The sequence below is a fragment of the Oncorhynchus kisutch genome, linkage group LG29, assembly GCF_002021735.2.
Source record: "Oncorhynchus kisutch isolate 150728-3 linkage group LG29, Okis_V2, whole genome shotgun sequence".
NCBI classification, from domain to species: Eukaryota; Metazoa; Chordata; class Actinopteri; order Salmoniformes; family Salmonidae; genus Oncorhynchus; species Oncorhynchus kisutch.
Genome location: NC_034202.2, coordinates 22,843,000 through 22,860,219, shown reverse-complemented (window position 1 = coordinate 22,860,219; position 17,220 = coordinate 22,843,000). Strand labels below are relative to the sequence as shown.

The following is a 17,220-nucleotide window of genomic DNA, read 5'->3' as shown; positions in this document are numbered from 1 at the left end:
AAAGGACTCAGTTAGTTGCAACTTTAACCACTTCTTGCTCCAATTTTAGACAATGTGAGGATCCATCCCATCTCTTTAAAGCAGTGGGCAAAGGCAGGAATTTTGGGACAGTGATGATGTCATGAATGCAGAGGCAACAGGGTACTTGAGTCACTCCACTGCTGACAGGCTTCTCCCCACTCTATATTAAGCATCAAAAAGCTATTTGGAAAGGCTTGCCAGATCTCGCAATGAATTTGTATGCAAGCTTGGATTTGTCTGTATTATGCTTGCAGCTTGTATATAAAATCCAAATGCTGGTGTCAATATGTTGTTACTTCTTCACAACCCTAAGCAGTTTAGGCTCCAGGTGTGTGTGTGTGGTTGTGTGCATGAATGTTGGGGTGTGTGTATGTGTCAGAGGGAGAGAGCTTCCTCTGTCAGGAAAAGCGTGGAAAAGAAAGAACATTAGTTTGACCCCTGGCTCATGAAAATACTATATAAACAGTGAAAACTCAGCAAACTTGATTTTGAAAACAATGGCCTTTTGTGCTTTACACAGCACCCATTGTACACACAGAGACACCACAATATATACCCGCAAACAGTCTGGCATGAGTTGTTGGCAGCACTGGATAGCTGAATACACATGACAAGAATTCAAAGTCATGTTAGCTACCTGCATGTTGTCAATAATATAGGCAAACCTTTAAATTGCACACATACATGTGGCATTATAGGCACAGGTAAATCTATCTACATCAAATGTATGGTCTGAAATTTAAATCAGACTTCCTCTAGGGCAGACATACTGGCCTGGAAAACAGCTGAGGCGATAAGCCTGCATCTGCCACTAACTCTGTCTCTGCCTCCGCCAGCCAGACTGCGAGAACAGATTTTGCCCACCTCTATTTCCCTACGGACGCCAGGGGAGAGGAGACTTTCAGAGACAGATAGAGAGAAAAAGGGTAGAGCGGAAACAGAAGAGAAAGTGAGTGACAGAAAGAGGGGGGCTAGAGGAGAGTGGGGAAAGGTTGACAGTGAAGCAGACACTGGGAATGAGAGAGGGAGAGCAGGGACAGACAGGGTGTAGGAGAGAGGGAGAGATAGCAAGCTGGTCCTGGAAACACAATTAGACCCAACCGAAATCATGAGAACACAAAACAATATTACGTGACACATTGTAAATATATATTTTTATTTTCACTGAGCAAACTAGAATGCTATTTGGCCCTAAACAGAGTACAGTGGCAGAATACCGGACCACTGTGACTGACCCAAAATTAAGAAAAGCTTTGACTATGTACAGGCTGTGCACTTCCTGACCTCTTGCCAAATGTATGAGCATATTAGAGATACATAATACCCTCAGATTACACAGACCCACAACGATTTGAAAACAAATACAATTCCAGACCCACAGCGTGCAATCACAGCAGCAAGATTTGTGACCTGTTAACAATGGTGTTTGAAGAAAAACAAACATGTATTTACGTTTATTTATTTTCCATTTTCTACTTTGAGTATTTGCACATTGTTACAACACTGTGTCATGACTGTCCTGTGAGGATCACAATGGGTCAGGTCAGCTTAGCAATGGCTGACAATAACCAGACCCTCTCCCACCGACAAATGAGGGGAAGAGAGAACTGTGGGGGTTTTGAAACCTCCAAACCTGGTCGTAAATTTAAGCAGGAGAGAACTCTCTCTCTACCCTTTAGTATCAACCAAAGAAATGCTGTTGTCTAGAGCGATTTTTGCCGCCCGAAAACTCTTAACGTTAAAAAAGTGAATCATGGAACAATATTTCTAAAGTAACGACATGGGAAATAGTCAGTGGGGAGACATAGGAAACTAATGTCATATTGTTTTTCATTTTGTGATGTCATTAAAAACAGTATGGACCAAATACTACAACTTGGAAAGGATACCCACTTTATCTGTCAACTTTTCATCCAATATGTTGTGAATACAATATGAAAAATTAATCAAGTATTTTTGTTAAGATATGAAAGAGCTTTTAGGACGGGTAAGAGAGAACTTCTAATCATATCCTTTGCACATTAAGTAGCCACGCCCCGAGTGAGGTCAGAGAGCTTGGCAGCATGATGGAACGCCCCTTTTCGCCAGAGTGCTTAAAAAGCCTTTGTTACGAAATTAACATTAGACCAGGAAGCGTGAGGCGAGAGCTACATGTTTTAAATGGCTGAAACTCTGAATCTCAACATGGGGTGAAGAAATACTCACCTTCCTTTAGACCAGAGAGACGAAGAGCTGCAGCTCATGTCTATTATGGTCCGAATCCTGAATACCAACACGAGGAGGAATAGGCGAGAAGCTCATCTCAGAAAATCAGATATTGAGAAAAGCTCATCTAAGTGAGACTATCCTACTACGCTCATCACCAATGGGAACCGTCGACATGGCTGTTATCTTCCAGAGAGAACAACAGTAGAAGACGGGAAAGGGGATAGCCCTTTCAGACAATCAGAGCCATACAGCTGGAAGGCTAACAACTTTCCTAGAAGGCTTGTTTCCGACCGAGATAAACAACGAACAAAGGCATTTCACACGTAAACACATTCATGATTTCTTATTCCAAATTGGCGGCGGTTCATGTGCAAAGTATATGTTTAATGGGAGAATAGTTATAGGCACCTTTGTCTCATGTAAAGTGTGTATGTTAATTCTGTGTTATTATTTAGTTAGCTAGCAAATAAATAATTAAACCCATGTGTAGTACTGAATAATGAGCAAGGCTGGGGGTTTTGCAGATCCAAGAACGTTACGATAGTTCAGAATGAGTATTTGATAAGAAGTACAGTGCCTTGCAAAAGTACTCATCCCCTTTGCATTTTCCCTATTTTGTTGCATTACAACCAGTAATTTAAATAGAGTTTTATTTGGATTTCATGTAATGGACATACACAAAATAGTCCAAAACTGAAAAGTGGTGCGTGTATATGGATTCAACCACTTTCCTATGAAGCCCCTAAATAAGATCTGGTGCAACCAATTACCTTCAGAAGTCACATAATTAGTTAAATAAAGTCCACTTGTGTGAAATCTAAGTGTCACATGATCTGTCACATGATGTCAGTATATATACACCTGTTCTGAAAGGCCTCAGAGTCTGCAACACCACTAAGGATGGGGCAAACATGCCAAGAAAGGGCCGCCCACCAAAACTCACGGACCAGGCATGTAGGGCATTATTCAGAGAGGCAACACAGATACCAAAGATAAACCTGAAGGAGCTGCAAAGCTCCACAGCAGAGATTGGCGTATCTGTCCATAGGACCACTTTAAGCCATACACTTTACGGAAAAGTGGCCAGAAAAAAAGCCATTGCTTAAAAAAGAAGAAGCAAACATGTTTGGTGTTGGCCAAAAGTCATGTGGGAGACTCCCCAAACATATGGAAGAAGGTACTCTGGTCAGATGAGACTCAAATTGAGCTTTTTGGCATGAAAGAAATCCATCGGCAGGGATCATTTTTTTTTTTCCATCGGCAGGGACTGGGAAACTGGTCAAAATTGAAGGAATGATGATGGCGCTAAATACAGGGAAATTATTGATGGAAACCTGTTTCAGTCATCCAGAGATTTGGGACTGGGACGGAGGTTCACCTTCCAGCAGGACAATGGCCCTAAGCATACTGCTAAAGCAACACTCGAGTGGTTTAAGGGGAAACATTTAAATGTCTTGGAATGGCCTAGTCAAAGCTCAGACCTCAATCCAATTGAGAATCTGTGGTATGACTTAAAGATTCCTGTACACCAGTGGAACCCATCCAACTTGAAGGAGCTGAAGCAGTTTTGCCTTGAAGAAAGGGCAAAAATCCCAGTGGCTAGATGTGCCAAGCTTATAGAGACATACCCCAAGAGACTTGCAGCTGAAATTGCTGCAAAAGGTGGCTCTACAAAGTATTGACTTTGGGTGGTGAATAGTTATGCACGCTCAAGTTCTGTTTTTTTGTCTTATTTCTTGTTTGCTTCACAATTAAAAATATTTTGCATCTTCAAAGCGGTAGGCATGTTGTGTAAATCAAATGATACATGATAATGATAAAAATCGATTTTAATTCCAGGTTGTAAGGCAACAAAATATGAAAAATGCCAAGGGGGGTAACATTTTTCACAAGCCACTGCAATGAGTAATAAGATGACTGTTTCTTGATGAAATAGGTAAAGACCTTATACAGTATAGCTTCATTCGGGAGATGGTAACTCTCTAAACATCTTCTTCTTTGGTGCCCCAAATCCTAATGAGTTAATTGTTACATTATTAATTTAAAGTCGGGTAACAATTAAAGATAGTTAGTGGATTAAATAACAGTCATCAGATGAATGAATGTAAAGTCAAGACAACTGTATATAGACAATGACTGTTCACTTTGTATGGTTAATTTCACTTGCTTTGGCAATGTAAGCATACGATATGTTTCCCAAGCCAATAAATGTGAGTGAGAGAGAGATAGAGAGCATGTAAAAGAATGAGGGAAAGCTTGGCCATGACTTTGAACACTGCTGTTTTTCCTGTTCTCCTCTCCTGAGCAACTCCCTGGGAGCCGAGGGTCTGAAAAAGAAAACATGGCTGCCATGTGCTGAGGACACAGATGACTGCGGCATTATGAACTAGTCCTCTAGCCAGCTTTCTCACCTCATGATCCTTGAGAAAAGAAACTGCAAATAATATGATTCTGGTTCTATTTGGTTCTGGCAAGTTTATAAACCGAGAACTTTGTTTGACTCACATGCACATCTGTCCAGGACTGTTCTTGTATCCAGCTGATTTTAAAAAGTATACTGAACAACAATATAAACGGCAATATACAACAATTTGAACGATTTTACTGAGTTAAAGTTCATATAAGGAAATCAGTCAATTGAAATACATTCATTAGGCCCTAATCCATGGATTTTACATGACTGGGAAGGGGCGCAGCCATGGGTGGGCCTGGGAGGGCATAGGCATACCCACTTGGAAGCCAGGTCCAGCCATTGCAGCGCCAGGCCAGCCAATCAGAATGAGTTTTTCCCAACAAAGAGCTTTATTAAAGACAGAAATATTCCTCAGTTTCATCAGCTGTTCGAGTGGCAGGTCTCAGACAATCCCGCAGGTGAAGAAGCTGGAAGTGAAGGTCCTGGGCTGGCGTGGTTACACGTGGTCTGTGGTTGTGAGGCTGGCAACAACTCTGGTGGACATTCCGGGCAGGCAGCATGCCAATTGTACACTCCCTCAAAACTTGAGATATCTGTGGCATTTTGTGACAAAACAGCACATTTTAGAGTGGCTTGTTATTGTCCCTAGCACAAGGTGCACCTGTGTAATGATCATGCTGTTTAATCAGCTTCTTCATATGCAACAAATGTCAACTGGATGGATTATCTTGGCAAAGGAGAAATGCTCACCAAATTTACACACAAAATTTGAGAGAAATAAGCTTTTTGTGTGTATGGACAATTTCTCATATCTTTTATTTCAGCTCATGAAACATGGGACTAACACTTACCATGGTGCGTTTACATTTTGGTCCAGTATACACTGCCTTATACTGTGGTGTTTCCTCTGGAAGTGGTTGAGTCCAACATATGTGATTCTTATTATGAGTGGAGTGCATTGTAAAAGCTTAGAAGGCGTACAATGACATGCCAATATATAGTGTTCTGTATCTGGCCTTTAAATTCAAACGCTCTTTTGTATCGTAAACAAAATGCTGACACAGCTGAATTATGTGGACAAGACACATACAGTACCGGTACTGTAAAAGGTGTAAAAGATGCTTACTACCACAGTAAATACCTATCCTTCAATGGAGGGCAAAAGCCTATGGAAGGAAAGTTAAGATCGTATCTGGACCTTGAGTCTCAAATGAGGGGGAATCCATATTTTAAAAGGCTGAGCGGGGGTAAGCGGGCCCCCAAGACACGCTGGTGTGTGCATAGCAAATCCTTTAAGGAGCCCCACATTGAAATAGCAATGCAATGCATTTGTCCAATTTCTCTGTAAAACAGACAGATTTCATTAGAGGAAAGAGGAGAAGAGAAATTGAGAGGGTGGGAGGAACGAGCGCTCTGAGCTGAGCTGGGATGCTTTTTCTGCTGCGTCTAGGACTCCTTTGTGGACCCGCCAGAATTAGTGAGGCTGGTTAGGTCGGCCTGGCCATTTTTCGCTCGATTCATCTAATCGCATTACGGTCCTAACTAGCTCCAGCAAGCCTTGGGAGGACACCAGATTTGATTATGTGTCTAAAAATGCTCAACGTATTGATTCAGATGGCTGCCCCAACCGGCGCACCATCCATAGTTTGGTTCAGAAAGCAGAACTCAGTTCGCAGCTGGAAAATTCAAAGGGTTCATTCTTGCAGGAGCAAGGAAAAATACACATGTCTTGCCACTGGTGCCCAGTAATGTCTTCTTCTCCTTCAGACTTCCCTGAATAAACTTCCTGGAATTAGAAATGGTACGTGCGAGTGTCTGTCAATGCAGTGGCCTAGCGACAAAGCATCAGAGAACATGTCTATATTTGAACTGATCGCCGCAGATCTTTCAATCCAACGGACATGGTGGACCATAATTGCAGCTTAGAGCCTCTGTGGAGAGAATTTTTTTATTCATTCAGATTCAGTCTTAGTTCTCTGCCTAGAACAGGTTCACACTAGGACACATTTACCAGAGATTTGGCAATAGGCTCAAGTTCGGGATCTAATAAAATACATGAAAGCGAATTCAAACTAAGAAACATACAGCTATGTTGAGTCTCTTCTTTCTTCCTTCCACCTCACTAGATACCTTTTTGTATCGTATTGACTTATGGGTCAGATTCAATAAAAATGTATGTAAACCCGTCTTAGTAATAATAAGCAACGATGCACCCCAGTCTGTCAGCCACCAACACAGTCATGTGGAAAGGCTCAAAAGGTACACAAAAAACGAATAAAACCCATAAACCAAATGACAGAAAATGCTTTTAAAAAATCCTAATAACAGGACCCAGCTGACTGACCCGTCGCCTCAAGCGGTCGCGTTCCTCCCGGATGGCGTTCATGGTGGCCTTGGTGCGGTTCAGGTCCTCCTCCTTGGAGCACAGCATGGCCGTCAGGCTCTCGTTCTCTTCCCTCAGGCCGGCCAGCTCCTTCTGCCAGTGCATACGCTCCTCTGACAGGCTGGGGTAGAAGTCCCGGCCCAAGGCCCCCTCGATCTCCTCCACCGTCTGGGGGAAAGGAGGAAAGAGGGGGAACATTATTTTATTTTAAAGTGCCGTGTGTACAGTTGAAGTCGGAAGTTTACATACACTTAGGTTGGAGTCACAACTTGTTTTTCAACCACTCCAAAAATGTCTTGATAACAAACTATAGTTTTGGCAAGTCGGTTAGGACATCTACTTTGTGAATGACACAAGTCATTTTTCCAACAATTGTTTACAGACAGATTATTTCCCTTATAATTCACTGCATCACAATTCAAGTGGGTCAGAAGTTTACATAGACAAAGTTGACTGTGCCTTTAAACATCTTCGAAAATTCCAGAAAATGATGGCATGGCTTAGAAGCTTCTGATAGACTGATCGACATTATTTGAGTCAATTGGGGGTGTACCTGTGGATGTATTTCAAGGCCTACCTTCAAACTCAGTGCCTCTTTGTTTGACATCATGGGAAAACCAAAAGAAATCTGCCAAGACCTCAGAAGAAAAAAATTGTAGACCTCCACAAGTCTGTTTCAGCCTTGGGAACAATTTCCAAATGCCTGAAGGTATCACCTTCATCTCTATAAACAATAGTACACAAGTATAAACACCATGGGACCACGAAGCCGTCATACCGCTCAGGAAGGAGGCGCGTTCTGTCTACTAGAGATTAACGTACTTTTGGTGTGAAAAGTGCAAATCAATCCCAGAACAACAGCAAAGGACCTTGTGAAGATGCTGGAGGAAACAGGTACAAAAGTATCTATATCCACAATAAAACGAGTCCTGTATCGACATAACCTGAAAGGCCGCTCAGCAAGGAAGAAGCCACTGCTCCAAAACCGCCATAAAAACGCCAGACTACGGTTTGCAACTGCACATGAAGAAATGTCCTCTGGTCTGATGAAACAAAAATAGAACTGTTTGGCCATAATGACCATTGTTATGTTTGGAGGAAAAGGGGGGATGCTTGCAAGCCGAAGAACGCCATCCCAACCGTGAAGCACGGGGGTGGCAGCATCATGTTGTGGGGGTGCTTTGCTGCAGGAGGGTCTGGTGCACTTCACAAAACAGATGGCATCATGAGGAGGGACAATTATGTGACATCTTAAGGCATCAGTCAGGAAGTTAAAGCTTGGTCGCAAATGGGTTTTCCAAATGGACAATGACCCCAAGAATTCTTCCAAAGTTGTGGCAAAATGGCTTAAGGACAACAAAGTCAAAGTATTGGAGTGGCCATCACAAAGCCCTAACCTCAATCCTACAGAAAATTGAAAAACTGAAAAAGCGTGTGCGTGCAAGGAGGCCTACAAACCTGACTCAGTTACACCAGCTCTGTCAGGAGCAATTTGCCAAGATTCACCCAACTTATTGTGGGAAGCTTGTGGAAGGCTACCCAAAACGTTTGACCCAAGTTAAAGAATTTAAAAGCAATGCTACCAAATACTAATTGAGTGTAATGTAAACTTCTGACCCACTGGGAATGTGATGAAAGAAATAAAAGCGGAAATAATTCTCTACTATTATTCTGACATTTCACATTCTTAAAATCAAGTGGTGATCCAAACTGACCTAAGACAGGGAATTTTTACAAGGATTAAATGTCAGGAATTGTGAAAAACTGATTTTAAATGTACTTGGCTAAGGTGTATGTAAACGTCAACTGTATATAGGGTGTTGAGATTGAGATTAATGGTAACAATTCTAGTAACCAAATGTGAATGACTGTGGATTCTCTGGGACTCATTGAATTGGCATCACAAAGAAGAACCATTTGGTATCTTGTAGTAGCCCCAAGAAAGAGACAAGAAAATTATATCAGAAAAACTAACAAGGAGACAAAACAAAAGTGAGACAGACAAAACAAGAAAATCTAACATGTCAGGCACATTCGTTTTTGCAGACTTTTACCCTACATAGCAGTTCACAATTTGTATGTTAATAATTTGTGGGTAGTGTAGTCCATCATGCATCTCAATTTACATGAGTAGAACAAGTATCCAAGACTATGATTTATGTACATGTGACTTTTTCATTTTTTTATCTAGTGTAAGAAACCCCTGATCTCGCAAAGTGCCCATATTTCAGAGTGTATAACTCTGTATGTGCGTGAGTGCGTGCGTACGCACGTGTGAGATATGGCAGATGGTTAGAGTCTATGACCATGTCTGTCTTTACAGATCCTCACTCTCTGATGCCAGAGTGATTCATAGGTTTGTAGTGGGCTTAGAGACACGCTTGAGTCCCACCTTCATCTCCTCTCCAACCCAGAGAGTCAACCTCTCTTATCCCTCCATCCATCTAGCCCTCTCATCCCTCCATCCATCCATCTCCCTCTCACAGCTCCCAAACAGAGCAAGAGCGATAGCGAGAGAGCAGGAGAGAGAGGGGGGAGGGGTTTGATGAAGAGGAAATTGGTAGAAACAGTGAAAGGAAATGGAATGAGCTTCCCAAGTCTCATCGACTGCTGTAGGTCTCATACCAGGCCAGCTATGGAGCAAAAGTTTTGCATTTGTATTAGGATACTGAAATGGAATTTCATATTTTGGAATTTGGAATGCACAAATTGAATCATAGAGTTCATAATTTGGACTTGTATTTCACGATTTGAAACTGAATTGAATAAATATTTAATTTGGTTTGAATATTTACAGTGCCGTTTTTATTAAATTCATACATGTTAAATCCAGGCCGTAACACAACAAAATGTGTTATAAGTCAATAGGTATGAATACTATCTGAAGGCACTGTATTCAGACACCCTGACTTTTCCCACTTTTTGTTACGTTATAGCCTTATTCTAAAATGGATTAAATCTACACACGATACCCCATAATGACAAAGCAAAAACAGGTTTTTGGAAATATCATATTTACATATGTATTCAGACCCTTTACTCAGTACCTTGTTGAAGCACCTTTGGCAGTGATTACAGGCTTGAGTCTTCTTGGGTATGACGCTACAAGCTTGGCACACCTGTATTTGGGGAGTTTCTCCCATTCTTCTATGCAGATCCTCTCAAGCTCTGTCAGGTTGGATGGGGAGCGTTGCTGCACAGCCATTTTCAGGTCTCTCCAGAGATGTTCGATTGGGTCCGTTTGGGCCACTCAAGGACATTCAGAGACTTGTCCCCCTCCTGCGTGCCATGGCTGTGTGCTTAGGGTCGTTGTCCTGTCGGAAGGTGAACCTTCACACCAGTCTGAGGTCCTGAGTGCTCTAGAGCAGGTTTTCATCAAGGATCTCCCTGTACTTTGCTCTGTTCATCTTTCCCTCGATCCTGACTAGTCTCTCAGTCCCTGCTGCTGAAAAACATCCTCACAGCATGATGCTGCCACCACCATGCTTCCCCGTAGGGATGGTACCAGGTTTCCTCCAGACGTGACGCTTGGCATTCAGGCCAAAGAGTTCAATCTTGGTTTCATCAGACCAAAGATAGAACTACCAAAGGGGGTGGAGTTGTGATCTCCTGTAGAGATAGCCTGCACAGGCACCCGCATAGTTATCATCCTGACCAACCTGCCCTCTAAATACACCTCTGCTGTCTTCAACCAGGATCTCAGTGATCACTGCCTCGTTGCCTGCGTTCGTAATGGGTCTGCGATCAAACAACCACCACTCATCACTGTCAAACGCTCCCTAAAACACTTCAGCGAGCAGGCCTTTCTAATCGACCTGCCCCAGATATCCTGGAAGGATATTGAACTAATTCCATCAGTAGAGGATGCTTGGTTATTCTTTAAAAGTGCAACTTTTCAGGCAAGTTAGGAACCAATAAACACAGACAGTTAGGAAAGCAAAGGCTAGCTTTTTCAAACAGAAATTTGCATCCTGTAGCACTAACTCCAAAACGTTCTGGGACACTAGAGGCCATGGAGAATAAGAGCACCTCCTCCAAGCTGCCCACTGCACTGAGGCTAGGAAACACCGTCACCACCGATAAATCTATGATAATTGAGCATTTTAATAAGCTTTTTTCTACGGCTGGTCATGCTTTCCACGTGGCTACCCCTACCCCAGTCAACAGCTCTGCACCCCCACAGCAACTTGCCCAAGCCTCCCCCATTTCTCCTTCACCCAAATCCAGATAGCTGATGTTCTGAAAGAGCTGCAAAATCTGGACCCCAACAAATCAGCCGGGTTAGGCAATCTGGACCCTCTCTTTCTAAAATTATCCGCAGCAATTGTTGCAACCCCTATCACTAGCCTGTTCAACCTCTCTTTCATATCGTCTCAGATCCCTAAAGATTGAAAAGCTGTCGCAGTCATCCCCCTCATCAAACGGGGAAACACTCTAGACCCAAACTATAACAGACCTATATCTATCCTACTCTGCCTTTCTAAAGTCTTCGAAAGCCAAGTTAACAAACAGATCACCAATCATTTCGAATCCCACCGTACCTTCTCCGCTATGCAATCTGGTTTCCGAGCTGGTCATGGGTGCAACTCAGCCACGCTCAAGGGCCTAAATAATATCATAACCGCCATCAATAAAAGACAACCTCGGGCAGTCTCTATGGGGGTGCCACATGGTTCAATTCTCAGGCCGACTCTTTTCTCTGTATACATCAATGATGTCCCTCTTGCTGTTGGTGATTCTCTGATCCACCTCTACGCAGACGACACCATTCTGTATGCTTCTGGCCCTTCTTTGGACACTGTGCTAACAAACCTCCAAATGAGCTTCAATGACATACAACACTCATTCCATGGCCTCCAACTGCTCTTAAATGCAAGTAAGACTAAATGCATGTTCTTTAACTGATCGCTGCCTGCACCCGCCCGCCTGTCTAGCATCACTACTCTGGATGGTTCTGACTCAGAATATGTGGACAACTACAAATACCTAGATGTCTGGCTAGACTATAAACTCGACTTCCAGAATCACATTAAGCATTTCCAATCCAAAATTAAATCTAGAATCAGCTTCCTATTTCGCAACAAAGCATCCTTCACTCACACTGCCAAACATACCCTCATAAAACTGACTATCCTACTGATCCTTGACTTTGGCGATGTCATTTATAAAATAGCCTCCAACACTACTCAGCAAATTGGATGTAGTCTATCACAGTGCCATCCGTTTTGTCACCAAAGCCCCATATACTACCTACCTAATCTTACTACATTTGCACACACTATCTATAGATTTTTCTATTGTGTTAATGACTGTACGTTTGTTTATCCCATGTGTAACTGTGTGTTTGTGTCGCACTGCTTTGCTTTGGGGATTTCTATGTTTCGGGCTAGTATGGTTCTCAATCAGAGGCAGGTGTCATTAGTTGTCTCTGATTGAGAATCATACTTAGGTAGCCTGGGTTTCACTGTGTGTTTGTGGGTGATTGTTCCTGTCTCTGTGTTTGCACCAGATAGGGCTGTTTGGTTTTTTCACATTTCTTGTTTTTGTATTCAGTTGTTCATGTGTACATTTACGTATTAAAAGAACCATGGACACTTACCACGCCGCATATTGGTCCTCTGATCCTTTTCGCCTCTCCTCTTCGGAAGAAGAGGAGGAAATCCCTTACACTTGGCCAGGTCGCAGTTGTAAATGAGCACTTGTTCTCAACTGGTGAAATAAATGTGAAAAATATAATAATTTTAATAATCTTGTTTCTCATTTTGGCAAACTCCAAGCGGCTGTCATGTGCCTTTTACTGAAGAGTGGCTTCCGTCTGGCCACTCTACCATAAAGGCCTGATTGGTGGATTGCTGCAGAGATGGTTGTCCTTCTGGAAGGTTCTCCCATTTCCACAGAGGAACTCTGGAGCTCTGTCAGAGTGACCATTGGGTTCTTGGTCAACTCCGTGACCAAGGCCCTTCTCCCCTGATTGCTCAGTTTAGCTAGGTGGCCAGCTCAAGGAAGAGTCTTGATGGTTCCAAACTTCTCCCATTTCAGAATGATGGAGGCCACTGTGTTCTTTGGGACCTTCAATGTTGCAGAAATGTTTTGGTACCCTTCCCCAGATCTTTGACTCGACAACATCCTGTCTTGGAGCTCTACGGACAATTCCTTCAACCTCATGGCTTGGTTTTTGCTCTGACATGCACTGTAAACTGTGGGGGATTATATAGAGGTACCTTTCCAAATAATTTCCAAACAACTGAATTTACCATAGATGGACTCCAATCAAGTTATAGAAACATCTGGATGATCAATGGAAATAGGATGCACCTGAGGTCAATTTTGAGTCTCATAGCAAAGGGTCTGAATACTTGGGTAAATAAGGTATCTGTTTTTATTTTTAATACATTTGCAAAAAAATTATACTTTTTTTCTTTCTTTGTCCTTATGGGGTAATGTGTGGCGATTGAGGATTTTTTAATTTTTTTAATCAATTTTAGAATAAGTCTAACATAACAAAATGTGGGAAAAGTCAAGGGGTCTGAATACTTTCCAAATGCACTTAACATTTGGTTTTAATATGGAAGATATTGCATTCATTGTTGATACAAACTATTATTTGAAGTTTTCAAAGTTTCCTATATTCAACTTCTTGGATGCATTCAAATTCACTTCTCTAAATTCAGATTCAAAACCAGAGATAACAGCCTGGGCTTTATATTATATAAAGTACGGTTTTATAAGCCCAGCTACGGCTATGGAACGTGTGGAGTCGCATGAACACCCAATATCAACAAATGGCCTTGGAGAAGATACACATTTGCCTGTGTGGTATTCTTTTTATAGGCTTAGTCAATGGTAATGGATAGGGTCCACACACAATGGGATACTGTGTCCCAAACCCATCACTAGACCCTTGGCTGACTCCTCGCAAATCTGAAAGGACTGGATATGTAGGTGTAGGAATCAGCTCCACCTCTCATACTCACTGGATAAATGTTTCTATCAAATTACAAAAATTCTGTTGTTATAGATGTGAAAGAGACGCCATTAGGACGCAGGAACTGTGAAGGTGTCTATTTTTCTTCCCACAAAATGGAACTGGGTTAGCATTAAGTGGTCAGACTAGCACTGGTTGTGTCCACTGTGATCAGCCAACAAAAGGGGCTGAAATTGATAGCCAAGTTCAATTAGTTTATGAGAAAATGTAGATCACTGAATAAACATCAAGCATAGGGACCTTGATTTCTCTTTCTTTACAGTAATATGTCTCCATCTGTCCTCTATTGCAGCTCTGACACAATGGTTTGTGATGGAGGTCCATTCAGGCTGATAACATAAAGCCAAGTAAATCCATTCTCCCACCTTACAGTGAGTGGGCTATGACAGTCACCAACTCAATGCCAGTTACAGTGATTGTCTGTTATGCCTTTAACAGTCTTAACACGAAGGACATACACTATATATACAAAATTATGTGGACACCCCTTCAAATTAGTGGATTCTGCCATTTCAGCCACATCCGTTCCTGACAGGTGTATAAAATCGAGCACACAGCCAAGCAATATCCATAGACAAACGTTGGCAGTAGAATGACCTTGCGAATAGCTCAGTGACTTTCAATATGGTATCATTATAGGATGCCACCTTTCCAACAAGTCAGTTCGTCAAATTTCTTCCCTGCTAGAGCTGTCCCGGTCAACTCTAAATCCGGTTAGTGTGAAGTGGAAACGTCTAGGAGCAACAATGGCTCACAGAACCGCTGAGTTCTGAAGTTTGTAAAAATCGTCTGTCCTTGTTTGCAACACTCACTATTGACTTCCAAACTGCCTCTGGAAGCAACATCAGCAAAATAATTGCTATATTTCTCTGTCCTTCACTTTGCCTCTCTCCTTTCTCTACCTCTTTCTTTAGCATAACTGTCTCTCTCGCTCACGGTTAATTTCTCTACATCTCTGTCACATTCTGTGTCTATAGGTCTACTTCCCTTTCGTTCTCCCTCTCTCATTCTCCCATCTTTCCCTGTGTATGTGTGTGTTGTATTATCTGTTTGCGAGGAAAGAAATAGCTAGCAGACTGAAATCCCTTAGGACTGCTGACACTCCCATCGCTACGGAGACGACAGCCAGGCAGACAGGTTTCCATTACCAGAGCTGAGGTGTCACCGTGGGGACCACCATCAGGCCCGTCATCAGTCTATGACATCAGTCTGAATCACACAGGCGTCCCAGGCTGAGACGGGCTGTTACTGGTGGGTACAACCCAGGGTCACCCCAGGACCCCTGCTGACAGATTACTGGAAGTGGCTTGGGTCTTCCAGCAGGACAGTTCAACATCATACAACAGTTACATTATAACTAATCTCACTGTTTTCCATTTACCTTTCTTTAAGCGTCTGTGAATGCATTTAATAGGAGATGTTTGTACCAGTATTAGGTTAACCTATTTTCATCTATCCTGCATGTTTTTCTTTCGCTCTGTCCACTCTTTATCCTCCTTCAGGCTTTCCTACCAATGAATTGTGTTTATATGGAAGGAAAAGGATTTCCTAAAACGAGTCTCAGTATTTGCCTCTCGTCATTTTCTGGTGTCTTACCTTGATGGCAAGGTCACAGTGTTGGCTGGCGGTGGTCAGCTGCTCTATCTGGCGGTCCACCTCGGCCACAGACAGGCTGCATGTGCTCTTCTTCCTCCCACACAGCACGCTCTCCAACCCTGTCAGAACCCGCTGCAGCTCTGAGTTCAGGTCACTGCAGTTGTCTACAGGGAGAAAGCACAGGTCCGGCTCAGACTGGTCTAGGAACATATTCATGTTTTAAAGCCTAATGTAATGTAATGTCAGAAAAAACGGAGTTCAGGCCACTGCAGTACAGGGAAGAAGTCCAGAGTCAAACGGATCTGGAACCAGATGAATGAATTCTAGTGTGCAGGATGCTGGTCAAAATAGTAGGACTAGAGCCAGATACACTGATCTAGGAACAAATAATCAAACCACAATGTGGCTAGAACAACACAGCTACTGTAGTCTGCATGAGCAAGGTGACCTTGGAGCATAGTGTTGATGTTTTGTGTGCTAGGGCCATACTGCTAACCAGCCATGTACTAAATGCTAACGGTTTAACTGAGTGCCTGGATTAACTGGGTGACGCTGCTGCTGGCATGCTGCAGGCTAGTAATGCACTCATTAAACCGCATCACACACACATCTGCTGTTTAGAGAGAACATAACACACAGCACAACTATTTGAGAGAAAGACAATGATACAAGAAGGACAATTATTTTTCATATTATATGACAATATTGAAATTCAGTACATTTAAACACAGCGAACTACAGATAACACCTGTGGAAATCAAACCCACAACCCTGGGTTGCAAGGCAAGCAGCAAGCTCCAACCAACTGAGGCATGTAGGGCTGTCCCCGACTAAATAAATGATCTTGGTCGACCAAGGATCGTCTGTTCTTTCGACCATCGATTGGTCAGCATTTTTAAACGTGTATTTTTCCATATATAGACACACCCTACAGTATGTGTTTTCATCAAATCAACCATAAAACACACACGTGACAAGAGCGAGCTGGACCACAATTGATTTGATTGTGCTGGCCGGCCTCCTCCTGCTGCAGCGACCACCACAGAACATCAACAGTGTTTATAGTGTTGTCTCTCTCTCATTCCTGCTGCAGCGACCACCACAGAACATCAACAGTGTTTATAGTGTTGTCTCTCTCTCCTTCCTGCTGCAGCGACCACCACAGAACATCAACAGTGTTTATAGTGTTGTCTCTCTCGCCTTCCTGCTGCAGCGACCACCACAGAACATCAACAGTGTTTATAGTGTTGTCTCTCTCTCCTTCCTGCTGCAGCGACCACCACAGAACATCAACAGTGTTTATAGTGTTGTCTCTCTCTCCTTCCTGCTGCAGCGACCACCACAGAACATCAACAGTGTTTATAGTGTTGTCTCTCTCTCCTCCTGCTGCAGCGACCACCACAGAACATCAACAGTGTTTATAGTGTGGTCTCTCTCTCCTTCCTGCTGCAGCGTCCACCACAGAACATCAACAGTGTTTATAGTGTTGTCTCTCTCTCCTCCTGCTGCAGCGACCACCACAGAACATCAACAGTGTTTATAGTGTTGTCTCTCTCTCCTCCTGCTGCAGCGTCCACCACAGAACACCAACAGTGTTTATAGTGTTGTCTCTCT

The 17,220-nt window shown here is 42.8% G+C and overlaps 1 protein-coding gene across 3 annotated transcripts in view; it reads right to left on the bottom strand.

Moving 5' to 3' along the window:
* LOC109874406 (colorectal mutant cancer protein) overlaps positions 1–17,220 on the bottom strand; it is a 136,628-nt gene that overhangs the window by 43,659 nt on the left and 75,749 nt on the right. For all 3 annotated transcript variants that reach the window (XM_020466291.2, XM_031809220.1, XM_031809219.1), the window contains 2 exons: positions 15,607–15,770; positions 6,987–7,193 (listed from right to left, as the gene is read on the bottom strand). In XM_020466291.2, coding sequence (XP_020321880.2) covers positions 6,987–7,193; positions 15,607–15,770 — 371 coding nt within the window. The remainder of the gene's footprint in view (positions 1–6,986; positions 7,194–15,606; positions 15,771–17,220) is intronic.